The sequence below is a fragment of the Stigmatopora nigra genome, chromosome 1 (assembly GCF_051989575.1).
Source record: "Stigmatopora nigra isolate UIUO_SnigA chromosome 1, RoL_Snig_1.1, whole genome shotgun sequence".
Lineage (NCBI taxonomy): Eukaryota > Metazoa > Chordata > Actinopteri > Syngnathiformes > Syngnathidae > Stigmatopora > Stigmatopora nigra.
Window position 1 is genome coordinate 10,532,792 of NC_135508.1, and position 16,343 is coordinate 10,549,134.

General features: G+C 36.8%; 1 protein-coding gene across 4 annotated transcripts in view; it reads right to left on the reverse strand.

Moving 5' to 3' along the window:
* cacna2d3a (calcium channel, voltage-dependent, alpha 2/delta subunit 3a) overlaps positions 1–16,343 on the reverse strand; it is a 64,931-nt gene that overhangs the window by 21,972 nt on the left and 26,616 nt on the right. For 2 of the 4 annotated variants that reach the window (XR_013326110.1, XM_077715337.1), the window contains exons 8-26: positions 15,668–15,742; positions 14,025–14,114; positions 13,473–13,586; positions 11,851–11,929; positions 10,332–10,465; positions 9,700–9,717; positions 6,609–6,680; positions 6,233–6,313; positions 5,313–5,387; positions 4,611–4,694; positions 4,466–4,537; positions 3,776–3,837; positions 3,644–3,711; positions 2,579–2,624; positions 2,013–2,110; positions 1,823–1,916; positions 1,654–1,749; positions 1,329–1,450; positions 678–755 (exon numbers count right to left, since the gene is read on the reverse strand). Coding sequence is in view for 3 of the 4 variants with exons in the window: in XM_077715337.1 (XP_077571463.1) it covers positions 678–755; positions 1,329–1,450; positions 1,654–1,749; positions 1,823–1,916; positions 2,013–2,110; positions 2,579–2,624; positions 3,644–3,711; positions 3,776–3,837; positions 4,466–4,537; positions 4,611–4,694; positions 5,313–5,387; positions 6,233–6,313; positions 6,609–6,680; positions 9,700–9,717; positions 10,332–10,465; positions 11,851–11,929; positions 13,473–13,586; positions 14,025–14,114; positions 15,668–15,742 (1,558 nt within the window). In the remaining variant the exon portion in view is untranslated. The remainder of the gene's footprint in view (positions 1–677; positions 756–1,328; positions 1,451–1,653; positions 1,750–1,822; positions 1,917–2,012; positions 2,111–2,578; positions 2,625–3,643; positions 3,712–3,775; positions 3,838–4,465; positions 4,538–4,610; positions 4,695–5,312; positions 5,388–6,232; positions 6,314–6,608; positions 6,681–9,699; positions 9,718–10,331; positions 10,466–11,850; positions 11,930–13,472; positions 13,587–14,024; positions 14,115–15,667; positions 15,743–16,343) is intronic. The other 2 variants (XM_077715345.1, XM_077715353.1) reach the window with 2 other exon arrangements.

Genomic DNA, 16,343 nt, shown 5'->3' on the forward strand with positions numbered 1-16,343 from the left:
TTTTTTTCTATTTTTTAAAAATTGCAACCAGGTATGCAAAATGAATTCATTCTGCCAATGGTAAATTTTGAAATTGAGCACAGGCACTATCAACTCAAATGGATGTGCAAACATAAGATTGCATGCAAAGTTAGGAAATTAATACAAAAAAACGCTATTCACTCCAAAGGAAAATGTCTTTGTATGTCGTTTTTATATTAACGACTTAATAAATGTTCTTGTCTTTTTTTGCTCTTTTGTTGTGTTTTGCACAAATTTCTTACAAAATTGGTATGCTTTTATCATTTTTTCAAAGTATTTTGGGGATAGTATTGGGGACTTTAGACCAGTTGGAACAAAGGTCCGCGTTCCAATGGAAAATGCGACTCCTTACGAAAAATCCATGTTACGAAACCATATCTGCAGCTAATTGATTCTGTAAGTAGAGGTACCCCTGTATTAGTAATCCAGTTTTAACAGAGCACTTTCTGTGCAATCAATGTATCAGACGAGAACTGTGGCATTTCAATGATCCCTGAATGGGAAAAACACAATCTAGGCACTTGTATTTATTTTTCAGGCTTGAATGCTCATTGGAATCTAAATATCCCTGCTTCTATCATGCAGGATTTTGCAGCCGCTGTCATGGCTTGCGTGTGTGAGTGTGGAAGATATAGAAGCAACCATCCTTGACTTACCCGCTGCTATGGGTGATTTCCTCTCATCTAAGAGCTGAATGGCTGTGCTGGCTAATATTACACTCTTATTTTCTGATCCTGCAAGGACATATAAACACATTATGAGTCATTTTGAAATCATTATTATCATTTTTAGTCATTTTAAAAATTCTACATTTTCATTCTGAACTGACCAGAGGATTAATGAGAAGAGATGCACTAAGCATAAATCCAAAAAGTATCTTTTTATGGCTGCAGCTTACTTCCATGAGTGAATGAATCCAAAGTAAGTCGCTATTGGTAAATAAGAGGCCTTTAGATCGCTTGTGTAAGCTGAGAGTAACAAAAGGCCTGAGTTTGAGGATGAAGAAAAACATGTTGCTCCTTTGGAGTTAAAAAAAATGAAAATAAAAAATAACAAAGCTGTAGTTGAACTGTGTAGTTGTGCATGTTTTGGCCAATTGACTATAGAAAGGGCGAAATGTATTTCCTATGAATCTGAAGGCAATCATAAGGCCCCAGCGCAAATTGAATGAGAGGATGGAATATGGTTGTTAAGAACTAAAATCAAATATGTTTTCTAGTGTTCATTATATTTAAGAATGTTTTTTGAAAATTTCTTCTTGTAGTCAATTAGTTGGACAAAAACAGACACATTTTTCATCTACTAACCTGTATTAAAGGGCAAAGAGTAGACAAACGTGCCAGGAACTTGTTCTGCTGCTCTTTTATACCACAGTGGGAAGTGATCAGCATTGAAGACCCCTTCTTTGTCCTCAGCAGTCAGAAAGTCTCTTGAGACAGAGAAAAACGACAAAGAGGATCAAACTATTTATTAAAAAAAAAAAAAAGAATCAGACAAAATATCTTTCATCAAAACTAAAATAAAGAAATTATGCATCAACGGTGGCTTTTTATTTACTCCGTTGGGTAACCAAATAATAATACAAAGAGTAAGTAGTAAAATCCCGGATATAAATAGACGTGACATACTTACTGATTTGTAAGCTTGTCGGGTAATACAAACAGGTTGATTCTGGACAGGCCTGTCCTTGTGCCTAGATAGGCAATCTCCACTCCTTTGTCAGAATTCCTGTGTTTTAAAATTGAACTGTTACTGTGATACAGTAAGCATTCACTCTTGTTTGTGTCTGTGTGAGCCATACTCAGACTTATTGAGCACCAGGCTGGTCCAATAGGCCTCCAGTGGTGCAGTGACCACTGCATCAAAAACAACTTCTTGAATCAACTCCCTATCACCTAAAAAAAAAAAGTAAAAATAAATGTCCCAAATATAGCCAAACATTAAAAAACTATCCATTTGACTAAGGTGTATTGTTGTTAACTTTTACAAACATTGAATGTGGGGCTCATGTCCACTGAGGTAGAGTTTTATTGCCTCTATCTGGGTCAAGTAGCGATGTTCTGGGTGATCATCTGTATTGCAGTATGTCCTGTGGTAAGGACACATAAATGCATGAAAATTAGCGTAATGGTATTCACATAGTTCCAATTGACAACAGATGGTTCCCATATGGAACAGTTCTACAATTGCATTTTAAAGAAAACCACCTGCACCCCAAATTAAAGACCCACATCAGCAATCGGATACAGGTTTTATGATATTTATAAAATAAAGCAAACTGAATTTCACACATTTGTGTGGATAAGCAATTTGGAAAATGAATGAATTCTATCAAGTCCATCCATCATTCCTGATCATCAATATTAAAAATGAATTTTAATTGCTTTAGACGTTTTCCTATGCTTTAGAATAGAAGCTGAAAAAAAGCGGTTTTAATTCAAACGCAATAGTGTGAACAATACTTGAAATTAGACAAATTGTTATGGTTTTAACAAAAATGTTATCGAATAAGATAACTAAAGACAAAATGGAGCGTTTAGGTCATGTATACTCATACCATTCATCTGCGAGGGCTACATCAGGGTGCTCTAAGTCATGAAGACCTGTAACACAAATAAATAAATACAAAAAAGACTCGAATTGAAGTTAAACTCAAGTACCTCTTGCGGGAAAACGTATTTTGTGTCTGGTTTTGGCAGGTTTGATTGGATCAGGAAGAGCCAAGTCATGCTCAGAGCGCTCTTGATGATGGATAAGTTTGGAGTTGCAAAGAGACCACCGTGACATGAATATTTACATGCATGAGGCTGGATATAGAAGCTAGCATTGTGGGTGACATAAGCATCTATCAAGGCAGAGTTAATACTAAATCTAAAGAGTCACCAAAGCAATTTTAAACTTCTTATCTAATTGTGTGGTTGTATGTTACCATTATTACTTCAGCATGTGCAAAGGCACATTGCAAAGATTCTACCCATAGTGAAGTTGTAATGAACATCTGATTTAAATATTACCAACTCGAAGCATTTTATTTGCTTAGCAACGAGGAGGTAAATTTTGTTCCACCCTAACAACATTAAAACAAATCCTAATCAGCAACAACAATATATAACACAGAGGTGTGAGAGAAAAAATACTAACCCAGCAAGGAAACAGTAGGCAAATAATATATCAATAATAAACAAGATCAGGATAATAGAATACATGATCTGTCTACGACTTTAATTAAACCCAGAAGGGACTATAAAATGGCAGCTATACACCTACAGTTTATAAACAAAAAATGTTTACACAACCCGAAGAAAAAAACGCACATTTCGTCATTAAATTTGTTTTAAAATTACTTGACCAAGTATTGCCTTTATAAAAGCCATATATTTTGAGTTGTCTTCCCCTGTCTAAGGTCCCATTTCCCGTTGGAGAAAAAAAGTAATGTTAACACAAACTTGCTCTTGAAATTCTTAAGGCCTAACAAGTAAAAAATGACCCAAAACCTCGTAAGGAAATGGGTTATGCTCGGTGGATATAGTAATCTAATACAACGATAAAACCACAAGGGTTCTTATACATACTTACAAATGAAATAATTGTATGAGTCGAAAAATACATTATCATTGCATACCTTCTTCCACAGTGACATTCCCTGTGAAGAAGAACTTGCCATGGCCTCTTGAAAGTGCAACTCCAAGACTAATAATAAAAAGAATATATCAGTGTTCATCTTTTTAGGTATAAATGTCTAAGAATATCTCACCTGAAAGGGGTACCCTGGATATCAGTGTAGTAATAATCATTGTGTAACACCAGCACACGCCTCTATAAAACAAAATAATTAATAATAATTGTCAAGTACTCAGTCAAAGCACAAACACTAGAAAGTGCAGTACAGTTGAAGTGCTGAGAGTATTTGCTACAGCGTGGCTCCATCTAGCGGTTAGGGAAACACCTGCATGAAATGTGAGTTGCCCTGAGAATTCTAAAAATACGATTTTGAATAAAGATGAGTGCTGTGACCCTATTTGGAGAGATTAATTAGCATATTAAATGCATATTAATCGGCTGAAGGTATAATGTTCCCTCCAAAGCTTTAAAAGTGCAATGTGAGGGGACAACACGTACTCGTACGCACACATCCACCCGCACACACGGGTTTGTGTCTCTCCACAACACATATTGGGCTGCTGTTTCTCTTCCATTCAGCAACATGTGCATGTCAGAGATAAGGGGCTCACACACTGAAGCAGACACACTCGTGCATGCAGAACAAACCAAATCAGACACAAATTCCCCAGTCAATGTTGTACATCACTGTATAACCTCTTGGCAAAGTGGTATTTCCCTGCTGAGTGATGCCTTTGAAATTCTCTTTGGGATCTTCAGAAAATAGTTTTCTTTGTATAATAGCCACCCTCTACCCTTAGGTAAAAAAAGGTGAATTACTCACCCCTTTGTCCACACTCTTTTTCACCTCCATTGAGAAGGTTCCAGTCTTCCTGTTGACCATAGCGTTCCTAAGCTGCATGCAAAAAGACATTGCTGCGCATTCATATTCAAGATAAAATAATGAAAAATAATTTTAAGAGTCTCACCGTATCGTCTTTGTCCTCCCATTCTACCTCAGACAGATCCACACTACTATAATTTGGCTTCTTTCGCTTTTTACCGTCTCCGTACTAGACAGGTGGGAAATGAAAGATTTTTGAGTCAAGTGGTTTGCAAAATGATTTGACAAGTGTGTGTGTATATGTTCATTCAGGTGTCATAGCCTAATGAGTAGCACAAATTGATGTTGGTAGCTTGATTGGTAGCTAACAGCTCGCTATGACACTTAAAATTATTTGATTCTTTCTTTCCGTTTGTCACTAATCTGTATATCAACATGGTTCTGTGGCGCAGTACTGAATGTGTGGACGAAGAGGTTTTGTCCGTGTTTATCCATCAGTGAGGATAGCCTCTCAACCCTCATTAGTCCTACTCATTAACATCTTTAATGAGATCACTATTACACCATCTGTCCTTCTGTTTCACTGCCTGTAGTATCTCATTCTCCTTCACTTATTTTCACAACTCAACCCTTTACTTCATTTGTGAGCGGATCCAAATGTGGTAATGGAGGTAATTGCAACCATTTAAACATCATATTTTTGTATAATGAATCAATGAATGCAGTGAGTGACTGGAATACACTTTGTACATCTGTAAAATACATGTGATCGACACTGTCTTTCTTCTGTACTGCATAGTAATGTATATGCAAGTCAGAATTAGCTCAAACTGTTTGTCATACTCACAAGTGGACGCAAATCTGGGTGGGTGAGAATGTAGCCATTGTTGGTAATTGCAAACGCATAACCATGAATGCCCAACTAAAATGCAAACAAAACACATTCATTAATGATCAAATGTATAAAACTTAGGGGGACTTTACAAAGAAACATATGCTTCGACTGATAACAGAATTTCAAATTCCTTAATTATGTTAATTTCTGTATTAGTCATTTAGTTAGCGAACCTCAAAGCTTTGCCCTTCACAAAGATTGTATTTAATCATGATAAGAATAGTCTCATATTTTGGCTACCATTTCTAAATACACAGACCTTACTGGCGCTATTTGTTAAAATCCCCTGTCTCTGAACCAGAGTACAATACATACTACAGTATTAAAACTAAACAGAATTTAAATCCACCACAACGACCTAACAGGGTCAATGAAATATGTCAATTAGTTCATCTATGTAAGAATACATAATTGTAAGGCTAAGAAGGTAAGATATAGGGAGGAGTTTACTTTTGAGGGACCAACAGTTGCTCAGTGAATCTCTTTATCATGTTTCTCTCTTTTCTCATGCAAATCAACTTTCAATCTGACTTTATTTATTGCAAATTTGATACTACTTTTACTTTGTTTTATTATTCATTCATTTTAAGTTTCTAATCTATTATTGTAAAAGATGTGTTGTGCACAGTACAAGAGTTTAAAATCAATCATCAATTTCTAAATAACTGATACTTCAAATCTGACTGAGGACAAACACATATCAATTAACCTTTGTGTGCTGCTGTATAATTCACTTAATTAAACCACTAGCAGGAACACCATCTATTCGTCACCCTTCCTTCAGTTTGAGTCCCAGGTTCAGTGTTCATTTCCACATGAAGTCAATAACTATAATGAGGAATTGGAACAAAAATAACAATGGAATTGAGTACCTTGTATTTAGGAATAGTCTTGAGTAGCTCTGAGACAGGGACATCTGTCCCAACCACCCCCAGTAAAATTCCATGGTTCCGCTAAAAGCACAAAATAATACACAAAAGTAATTAACTGTTGACGTACAATATGTTTTTTTTTAAATGCTTACAAAACACGATTTGAAAGTACAGTAATCATCATCAGGAATGATTATTTGGATTTTAAGGCAGAAAGTGTGTATTGGGGCCAATGACACTTGTATGATATTTGTAGTTGTACAGGTGCTGTACCCATTGCACAATATTTTACGGAAATTCTAAGGTCTTTACAAGAAATGCCCTCAACGAGCTAGTATTAGAGAAATGAAAATGGGAATATAGCACTAATACTTACAGTCTCATTCTTAGTGCTGAAAACAGGCATTGCCACAGTGGTCATGAGCACAGGACCTTGACCATCATCCAGCTACAGTGATATTGATTGCGTAAATGAGAAAGAGAAAAAGACAGAGGGAGGAGAGAGAGAAGAAAACCAATAGTGCAACATAATTTAAAAGGGTTTATCACAAATGATGATGTTCCTCACAGGCAGGCACATTCTATGAAGCCATCTTGTGATACAAATTTTAAGATCCTTCCCCAAATATTGTACACCTGGGAATAATTCTGCAGCAGACCCAGTCTTACTCAATTATCTTTTTCTGGCCAACTTTCAAATTATATGACATGTTTTATGCATGTTCATTATTTGACTTTAAACCATGTTCAATCACAGCTTGTCTTTGATCTCTTTTAGAATAGGGTCAGCCAAAGGCAGCACTTCTAGTTAGAATATGAGTAGCCCTCAAGACTACTGACTGGAATAATTATGATATTTATCTCTCTACTATCTGTCTCTCAATGCTTGCGACACTGTTGTGCTGAGGAGTCTGCTCGCTATTTGTTACATGGTTGCCCACTAAGGACTTTCAAAAACATACTTTAAAATACTTCACCTTTCTTTATCCACAGAAAGGATTTTGCTTGATAAATGTTCGTCTTTTGAAACATCCCTCTGCTGTGTTATACATTGAAAAGGTACAAGCAGTTAGAATATCGACTCAACAAAAATTGTTAGGCTCGGTTAAGGTCTATTTTCGACTGATTGCATTGGTCATTTATCCACCTCAAAGTAGTACTACCATCACAGTCACATGAAATATTGAATTCATGCTGAATAATGACTGCCTGACTAAAATGGGTGAGTTTTGCTTTACTTCTTTGCCAAAGTAAAAACACATAAGGTACTATATGTATTCTTCTATGTAGTTCTAACAATAGAGGTATGAATACAAACTAAATTGATTATTGTTCTTTTTTTTCCTGGTGTAGCAAAAATACAACAACTATTAGGTTACAAAACAACTTGCACATCCTCAAAACACCACCTCTATTTTACCACTGACAATAATGATGACAAGAATCTATTAGCATCCATCCCGTCTCCATCAGACACTGGGAGGAAAAAGAAGCAGTGACTGGAGTTTTGACTGATGGCACTATCAACTGAAGACACATCATTGGACATCAAAAGGGAAAAAAGCACACATACGGACTGGTGCTGTAAAAATGGACAACCTTGCAGCTGGAAAGCATTGTATCGATCACAAGACAGGAAGACTGAATAGAACCTCGTCTAAAAATAAAAACATTAAAATCTATTTCCAATCTCAGGTAGCTTACAGTATATTGCATCATATATCACCATTTGGTAAACATATTGGCTTGGAGTTAAAGTGGATTCTCATCATTGTTAAGCATTTCTATCCACTGGCTCCTCACTTGTTTTCGAATAATAATCTATTGGTCAGAATGCAGGCTTGTTCTGCTAGGCTGGTAAATGGGAAATTTCAAAGAATAGATCAAAGGCATGCATGAAGATATATACAACAAGCAGCATATTTAAAAGTCAGCATTATTGTGGAAGTAGAAGTTTCTACTTCCATTTTCTGGGGGAATTAATTTGCATCATCATGTTTTAAAGGAGTACCATCTGTTGATACTTAAATTAGATAATGACGATGCCAAAATTCTATGTGTGGCATTGATTTTGCATGCTTTCTTTTCTTTGGTACCATAAACAACTGAAAAATCCCTCAAAACTAGAATTAGCTTTTTTTAGGGTTCAAAGTTTAGCAAGGGGATTGAAATAATAAGGAAAAGAAATGCTTTCCATAAAACGATAGCTCAGCATTACTCTGATTTACTCAGATTCCAGAGGGAAAGATTACGGGTGTGCTTAAAAAAAGGGGGGGAAAGGAAAATATCTTGCTGGCTTGTTGAAAAATACAAGTAGGAGACTTGATAACAAATTTCTCTACCCAATTTCCACCATAGGCTGCTCCTAAGCACATTTTGACAAGACATGACACTAGAGGTGAGCCAAATGGACAGCATGACATGCTCAGTTTCAAAACCATTGAGAACTCAAAGCACCAGGTTATTTTCGCTCTACAGTAAAATACATATGTACATGTCTGTTTTTTTTGGCTTGGGGACTCCAAGTACCGTAGTGTGCTTATTGTATGGGGATATGCAAGTATCATGATATGTATCAATTACAATGTGACCCCCTGGATCCTGCATATGTTGGCAAAACCCAGCCCCAATAGGTTCCATCCATACATCCAGCGTCAAAGATGTACCAAGTTTTTCTCGATCATTTATTTACACAACTTTATTCAAATGTGCGATAGATCCATTATTTGTCAGATTCAATCATAAGTAAATGCTTTTTTAAAACTAATTGACATGCAGAGTCTCTTCATGACTAAGATGAATACAGCTATAACAGTTAATCACAACCACAATGCTAAACAATACTTTAAGTGATTTCTGCTGAGCTGCTCTGGTGTCTATCACCCTCACAGTGTGAAATGTCTGCCAACTGCCTCATGAGAATCTGCTCTCTGTTCATGTTAATTGTGTAATTAAATGAAGCTCTAAAATGGTTTTACAGAAACAAAAGCATCAATGCAGAGCATCCCACCAGTCACAATAGGCTGCTAAAATTCCATTCAGACTATAAAAATCTAAGTTATTTCAGAAAATCCGACCGAGACAAATGCCGCAGGCAGGCTTATTTTCACACCAAAAACACACAAATATGTAAGCGTGGCGTCAATTCACAAAAACCAGCCCCTGAAACTGTGACATGCATCACCACTGATGAATGAGTATTTGTACACAAGTTTGCATGTTTTAGCAAACATGCAAAGGACACAGGACCAACAGCAAACACAATAACAAATTTAATATAACAGCCTTAAAGAAGTGTTACAGTAAGACAAGTCTGTTATAGTTGTATGCCCCAACTATGCTTTATTGTTAATATGGGGTTGAAGACCAAAATCATGTAAATGACCAGGCAATCGAATGAGCACAAAGGCCAAAAAAACAGCACATCACAACATAGCTACAATTTTAAATTAGCATTTGTATTTTACCTTTTGTGCTTGAGGGAGCTAGCACCAGTTCAAGAGGGAAAAGATCAAGAGGAGAGGAAAGGTCACTGACGTTGCCTTTTTTTTGGATTGGTGATAGAAACCATGCAAGTGATTTTCCATTTGAGAAACAATTCAACAAGCATCAAATACTGATGCTTAGTTGTGTGTCGAGAGTGACAGAAAGCGAAAGAAAACAATCAAAAAACAAATATATGGGCAGCTGTATTTAGAGGGGTTAAGAAACTCATTCAATGGCTTGCTATATATATATAATGGTAAAGATTGAATCTGAACTGTTCAAAATATTGGACTCCATTAAGTGTTCTCATTTTGTAACTAAAATTTGAAACAGGGCAGCCCGACGGGTGAGTGGCTTGCGCATAGGCCTCACAGTAGGGGACCTGGATTTAAATCCAGGTCGGTCTAACTGTGTGGAGTTTGCATGTTTGCATGATCATAGTGAGGATAAAGCGGTTCAGAAATTGAGATGAGAGAGGAATCGAAGACATTTTTTTGATCTAATTGCCTATTTGCTCTCAATTCATCAGGAAATTTGAAAATTGTGGTACCGTGGGAATAAACAGAGAAGGTAAAACAGGAGCTTTTTGTCTGATTTTGGGATTCCAACTTACCGTGCTATCAATGTAGGCCTCGGTCCAGACAGTATCATGCTCTCTGTCAATCACCTTGGGTCGACTCAGCACATGGAGATACTCCATCACATTCTCTTGAACATCTGCCAATGTCGATATCTGAGTGAAGTATCCTGTAGGGAAGAATTAGCAATAGAATTTCAATAAAGTAATCTTAATATGTTTTACAACACACTCGCTTCAAAAAGAGATGAAAATACCTCATCACAGCAGCACTCCCAAAAGCCTCAAAGCCAAACAAAATATCAATATACATGTACTTTTTTTGCAGGTCGCAGAACACAGTGAGATGAAGCTTGATACGCGTTAAAAACAAACGCTAGATGATCTGATGCACATGTGAAAGTAAAATCAGCAAAGGGTTCAGAAATAGGTAGTATGTACCGTCAATTTTATGCAAAACAATCCCATTTGATCAAAATGTCATGCTATTTTGTCAGAAGATAATGTCACCATTATGACGCCAATCCCCACGTGTAGAAGGGAATGTACTCTTATTTCCACAACGAATAAAATATTCAGAGAAGCAGTAAGTCAGAAAGAGCGAACGAAAAAAAAATGAATAGGCGTAGAGTGGAAACAAGAGAGACCTCATTTTCCCTCATCCATAAAAGCAAATTGTCCCCCATCACCACGAGGCACTCAAGGAGAAAATCAGGGAAATAGATTTTGGGGTCATCGGTCCAGTCAGTGTCCTTTATTCCATGTGGAGAATAGGGCCAACACCATAGGAGTTTGTCCAATATAGTGCAGTGTTTTGTGACCGAGAAGAGTCAGTCACCACTTCACAAAAATTGGAAATATGGAAAGAACTATGGGGGCTCATAATTGTTGAATAGAGTGCTTTTTAAAGCTATTTTTTCAACAAGCAATAGAATAAATATGTACCACCACCATGACCAACAATAAGAGGACTGCAGTTTCAGCTGAAGGTTCCAAGAAGCAAGTAAAAGTCACTAAGTAGCACGACATTATCTCTCTAAATTGAAGTCTCAGTGAAATGAAGACGCATTTCTGTTCTCTGGCACTTAACATAAAAAGAACCAGAAATAATAGGGAGAACCAAAAAACAACAAATGAATACAGATCAACAATCTCCGGTGCTCATTTGAAAGCCAAAGCAACAATTTTACATGCACTGCTGTGTATAAATACTGCATCATACCGTGTCTGTGTCTTGTGACTATTGTTGGATTAGTTTGTGCAAACACACAGTACATAGTGGGTTAGCTGGCAATTTGTGTCTTTCTGATTTGCAAGAAATCCTGTTAATACATCCCGTTCAGTTACAGCAAACACTAACTAACATATAATTTATACTGTATGCATACGTCCTAACCCCAAAAATCACCTTCAAAAGGTATGACCACACATTGATGGCCAAACAATCTCTGCATTGACTCTGTGTACCTCACAATAACATTCTAAAAGCTTGCTTAGGAAAAAAAGAAGACTTATGTGGCTGAACAAAGTAGCCAGAGCTTTATGTTTATCCTACCTTTGTTAGCACATGCCATCCATTTGAGATTATCTGCAAAAGCCGACTCTCGGCCAATCAGGTATGGGAAAATGCGGACCTGTGGAAAAAAAAGTAGATAATAACTGTCAGTCATCTTAATCAGGTTTCCACTGGGCCCACTACACCAACATGAATATATTAATGCAATCAAAACAAGGCAGTTTTCCCTCTGTATTTTGAAGTGATTAACAAGCATGTTCTGATGGTTTAAGGATGGACATATTTAGTTTTAGATGAGGAGCAAATTAATTAAAGAATAACGGCAAAACGACTATAGAAGGTTCACCAAGTCAACATGTTTAAATCCTATGTATAGTATGACAAGGCCATCAGTAGGAAATCAGTCACAGTAAGTGTAGCCTGCAGACATTTGTGTGCGCGTGTGTGGGTGTGTTGTGTGTGTGTGTATGTGAATATGTAATTTGCCAGATTGGACCAAATGCAAGCTTTCGGGGTCGCAGCTGCCATAGCACCCAAGCCTGTATTTTTCACTCCTTTTCTTTACTGCAACAGCATGTGTCTGCCTTTGTATGCTTGTGAACGCTGGTCCATTGCCTGAATGGCCCACTACATGTTTGAAAGGGCGCGTGTTTATCCTCTTCTGAATGGCTGCACTTGGCAGAAGTGGATCATATATTTCTCACTCCTTTTCTTCAAAGGTTTGCATCCAAATATATCCATGTCGGCTTTTTTTATGGTTACTAAGATGCTCAAATACAGTATACACCTACATTTTTGTTTACAGCATGACTAAAGAAATTATTGGTGATGGCTTACCACCTGTTGCTGAGCCCACACTTTCTTTTTAATGTGGGGATATCAGCACGTTTCGGAAAACAAAAATGTTACAATTCTGGACCATATGTATTTAAGTATATTTCTAGATGTTTGGAAAACATGGATTATATCGTTCCTCATCCATGTGGCACACTACAGTACCTCAGTAAATAATATGCTATTTATACAACTTAAACTGCAGTATATGAAGAGAGAGAAGTCTGGGTAGTACATTTTTCTGGTTGCTGAGAGGTCAAACTACGGGAGACTGCTTATTAAATATGAAAGAGGTTGACTGCAGTGAAAGTGCAACAGAGGTAAAAAAAAATTTAAAAAGCAGAGGCCCCAAGTCATTGCATGCAATCTTGAAGCTACCTGAATGCACACATAAATATGAAAACAAAAATCCTTGTTTACATAGTAAAATCAAAAATCTACTGACTTATCAACCGGAGTCAACGTTAAACTCGTTATTGTTCATCATTATCATCATCTTTAAATAAAAATATTATCACTAGAATTTAGTAAGTAGCAGGTATTCTTAGGATAAAGAAAGCAAAATATTCACTGTTTTGAGATAAGATTTGTTTATTTTGAGTTATGCTGACTCGCAACACTAAATAGCCACCACAGTCTGATTCTGACTGTACAATAGCACATTCCCAAAAATTTGTATTCATTCATTCATTCATTTTCTGTATCGCTTATCCTCACAAGGGAAAAAGAGTATTGAACATACATAGTATCCAAGTTCAATGTTCCATCTAATGTCCATCTCAAAGCAGAGGTCTTTGTTAATCTTTTTAGGAAAAATAATACATTACCTTCCTATCCGGCCAGTTGTACTTGGCAAAAATGGCGTCGTATGTATCCACTGCTCCATCAGTAACCAACATAATGGCTTGGCTGCACTCACTGCCTCGACCAGTCTCATTAAACTGGAAAGACAAGAAGCGAGTTAGAATGGAGGATAGAGTTAATTGAGGACACTAGATACAGCAAATCACCACAACAGTGTTTGATAATAAATTTAGAGTTGAATATGACTTCCTCGGCAGGAGACAATGCATCTTTAATCATACTTATCAAATGGTAAGTGCCAACAAAACTTTGCATATGTATTACAATGAAGGATCATCTTTTGTAACAGCATTTTACTGAGATAAACTGACTATATTTCAAGTGCCACTTCCATTTAGCACTGCCTGTTAAACTTAAATGCTGGATATTTTATGAGGCAGTGCCGGCATATCTGATTATTTTTTAATACCGACACAAGTTTACATAAATTTGCATGATAGATTTGAAAGGCAGATGATGACATCTCATTGTCAAAGTACAATCGGGAGGTGATAATGCATTAGTGTACTACTTACATCGCCGAGAAGATTGAAGGCCTCACTCAAAGCCATGTCTAACATTCCAATGCCTTGAGCAAATAGCTTGTCAAGATGCTCCCGGAAATGCTGGAAACATTTAGAAGAGGGAATCAGTTTTATTTTTGTTGTTTACGAAGCTGAAGTGTTTGAAAAACATAATTTTCTTTCTGTAATTTAGTCATTCTGTCAATGTAAGGGGATAAACATTTTGTCACACACTTAGGTAAGCCAAACAAATTGTGTTCATGCCATGTTTGAGTAAGAAGTTAAAAGAAAGACTCAAATGGAATGCTTTAGCACACTGACTGCCATTGACCAAAATGGGTTGAATAGCTATTGCTGTCAATGGCAGTCTTTTAGTTAATGTGGGCAAAGTAGCTCGTTGTTGTTGTCGAACTCAAAGTATTTTTTCAGCCAATTTGGCGAGATAAAGAAAAATTCTTTATTCGCTGAAGTCATATTTCATATTTTCACAATGAAATGGCAATCCAAAAACATCAGAGATTGCAATGTCCCCAAATTTTGTGTATTAGCAGAAAGAGTGAGAAAGAAAAAGAAAAAAACAATACTAATTGAAAGTATTTTTACTTCTTGATTGTCATACTGCTTATTTGACTTGGCCAATTGGAAAGATGAAATGCATTAGATTGGCATTGATTGTCAAAAGATTGCAAAAGAGTTCATAAAATAAGGAATAATTAAATCAAATCAACTTTATTGTTTAATTTTGGCATGCCAACCCTTGGTTGCATATTGAAGCTTAAGCTCTCTGATGGGCAAATTCTTGTTTTGCAATGCCCACTGTCTCAATTTGGACACACCTGAAATATTTCCTTTTGATCTTTAATACCCTTCCAAATAGGGAACATTCATTTTTACACAACTTTGCTGTTGGTATATTCCACCTTCACTGTGACAAATTATTATTTCAGGCCACCTTCTCTTTTCATTTCCTATTTATTTATCTCCTCAAGGCTTTGGCACAACTAGGAGGAGAATACGTTCACCACGCACAGAGAGAGGCCGAAGCTGTGTTAAGTCCCAATCAGTGCCTGTTCATTTAATCTTGGGTGCACCACCCCACACACACATCACTAACATGTACAGGGAATGCGTCAAAACAACCTCCAGCAATCCTGATCCAACTCCAAAAGAGAAAAAGACACAACTTGTCCCTTGCCGTGAAAAAAAGGTTTAATCAGTTCCAATAAAAGGTTGCACCCCCTGGAGCAACTATTTCCCCTGTACCTGCTGCATTTGAGTGTGACACAAGGAGTAAACTGGTATGTCGTTTCTGACTTAGGATTCTCTTAAATGCTCAAACACGGTGGAAGGCTCGTGTCATAGTACCCGTGGGTGAATGTGCTACTTGTGTGGACAATATATGCTCAAGCAGGCAACGAAATAATAAATTAACTCTTCACACTTGCGACCAAAACACTATTGTTTGATGATAGCTTGCCTTTTGTAATGAGGGCTTATGGAAAAAAATATGGTGAGTTTCAAATGTTAAAATTACAGCAAATCCAGCCAAACAAAATGATCCACCTGATAAGTGCATGGCTTTAAAAGCAGCCTTAATTAGCTTAAATGTCTGTTTTTGAAGGATGGTGATGATAAGAAACTGAAAGAGGGCTCACATCTTTGTTGGCAACGTCAGCTTGGACCAGTGTTCCATTCAGGCATGGCTCCACATAATGCAATTCCTCATTGTACTGAAACAATACAAATAGAATCAGCTAAATTATGATTGGTAGCAGGAAAATGTGCAATACTTTAATGAAATTCAACAGTTAAACAACGTCTAATGAGCAATGTGCCGCACAAACAGACCATCCGTAAACTTGAAGGACTGCCAATCCAAGATAAAATGCATTTAAAGACAAAAACACTGTGTAACATTGGGCATATTTTGGAAAAAATATTTTCCCCTTCATTCTTCACTCTTCTAAAGGAATAATTTTCTAAATAATGTGATTAGTCTCTGAAATGATAATGACAACTTTGTTCATTGGCGAGACAAGCTGTGGGCTGGCAATGTGACAAGCTACATTTTGATGTGAAATAGTAACAGACAGAATAGTGCATGGTCACACACACACATAGAAACAATGCATTTGATGCCTAAGGCAGGATCCAATCAACAACTGTCTTTTTTGCGCTTCAAATCTTCATTCAGCACACTCCTAATTGGCTATGAGCGTGACAAGAGAGACCTGATTTGTTCCAGCATTGTTCTTATCATAGCAAAAGAGGATCTGGGATTGTGCACCGCTGTCACAATTCAAAACCAAGTGAGTTTTAAAGTACATAATG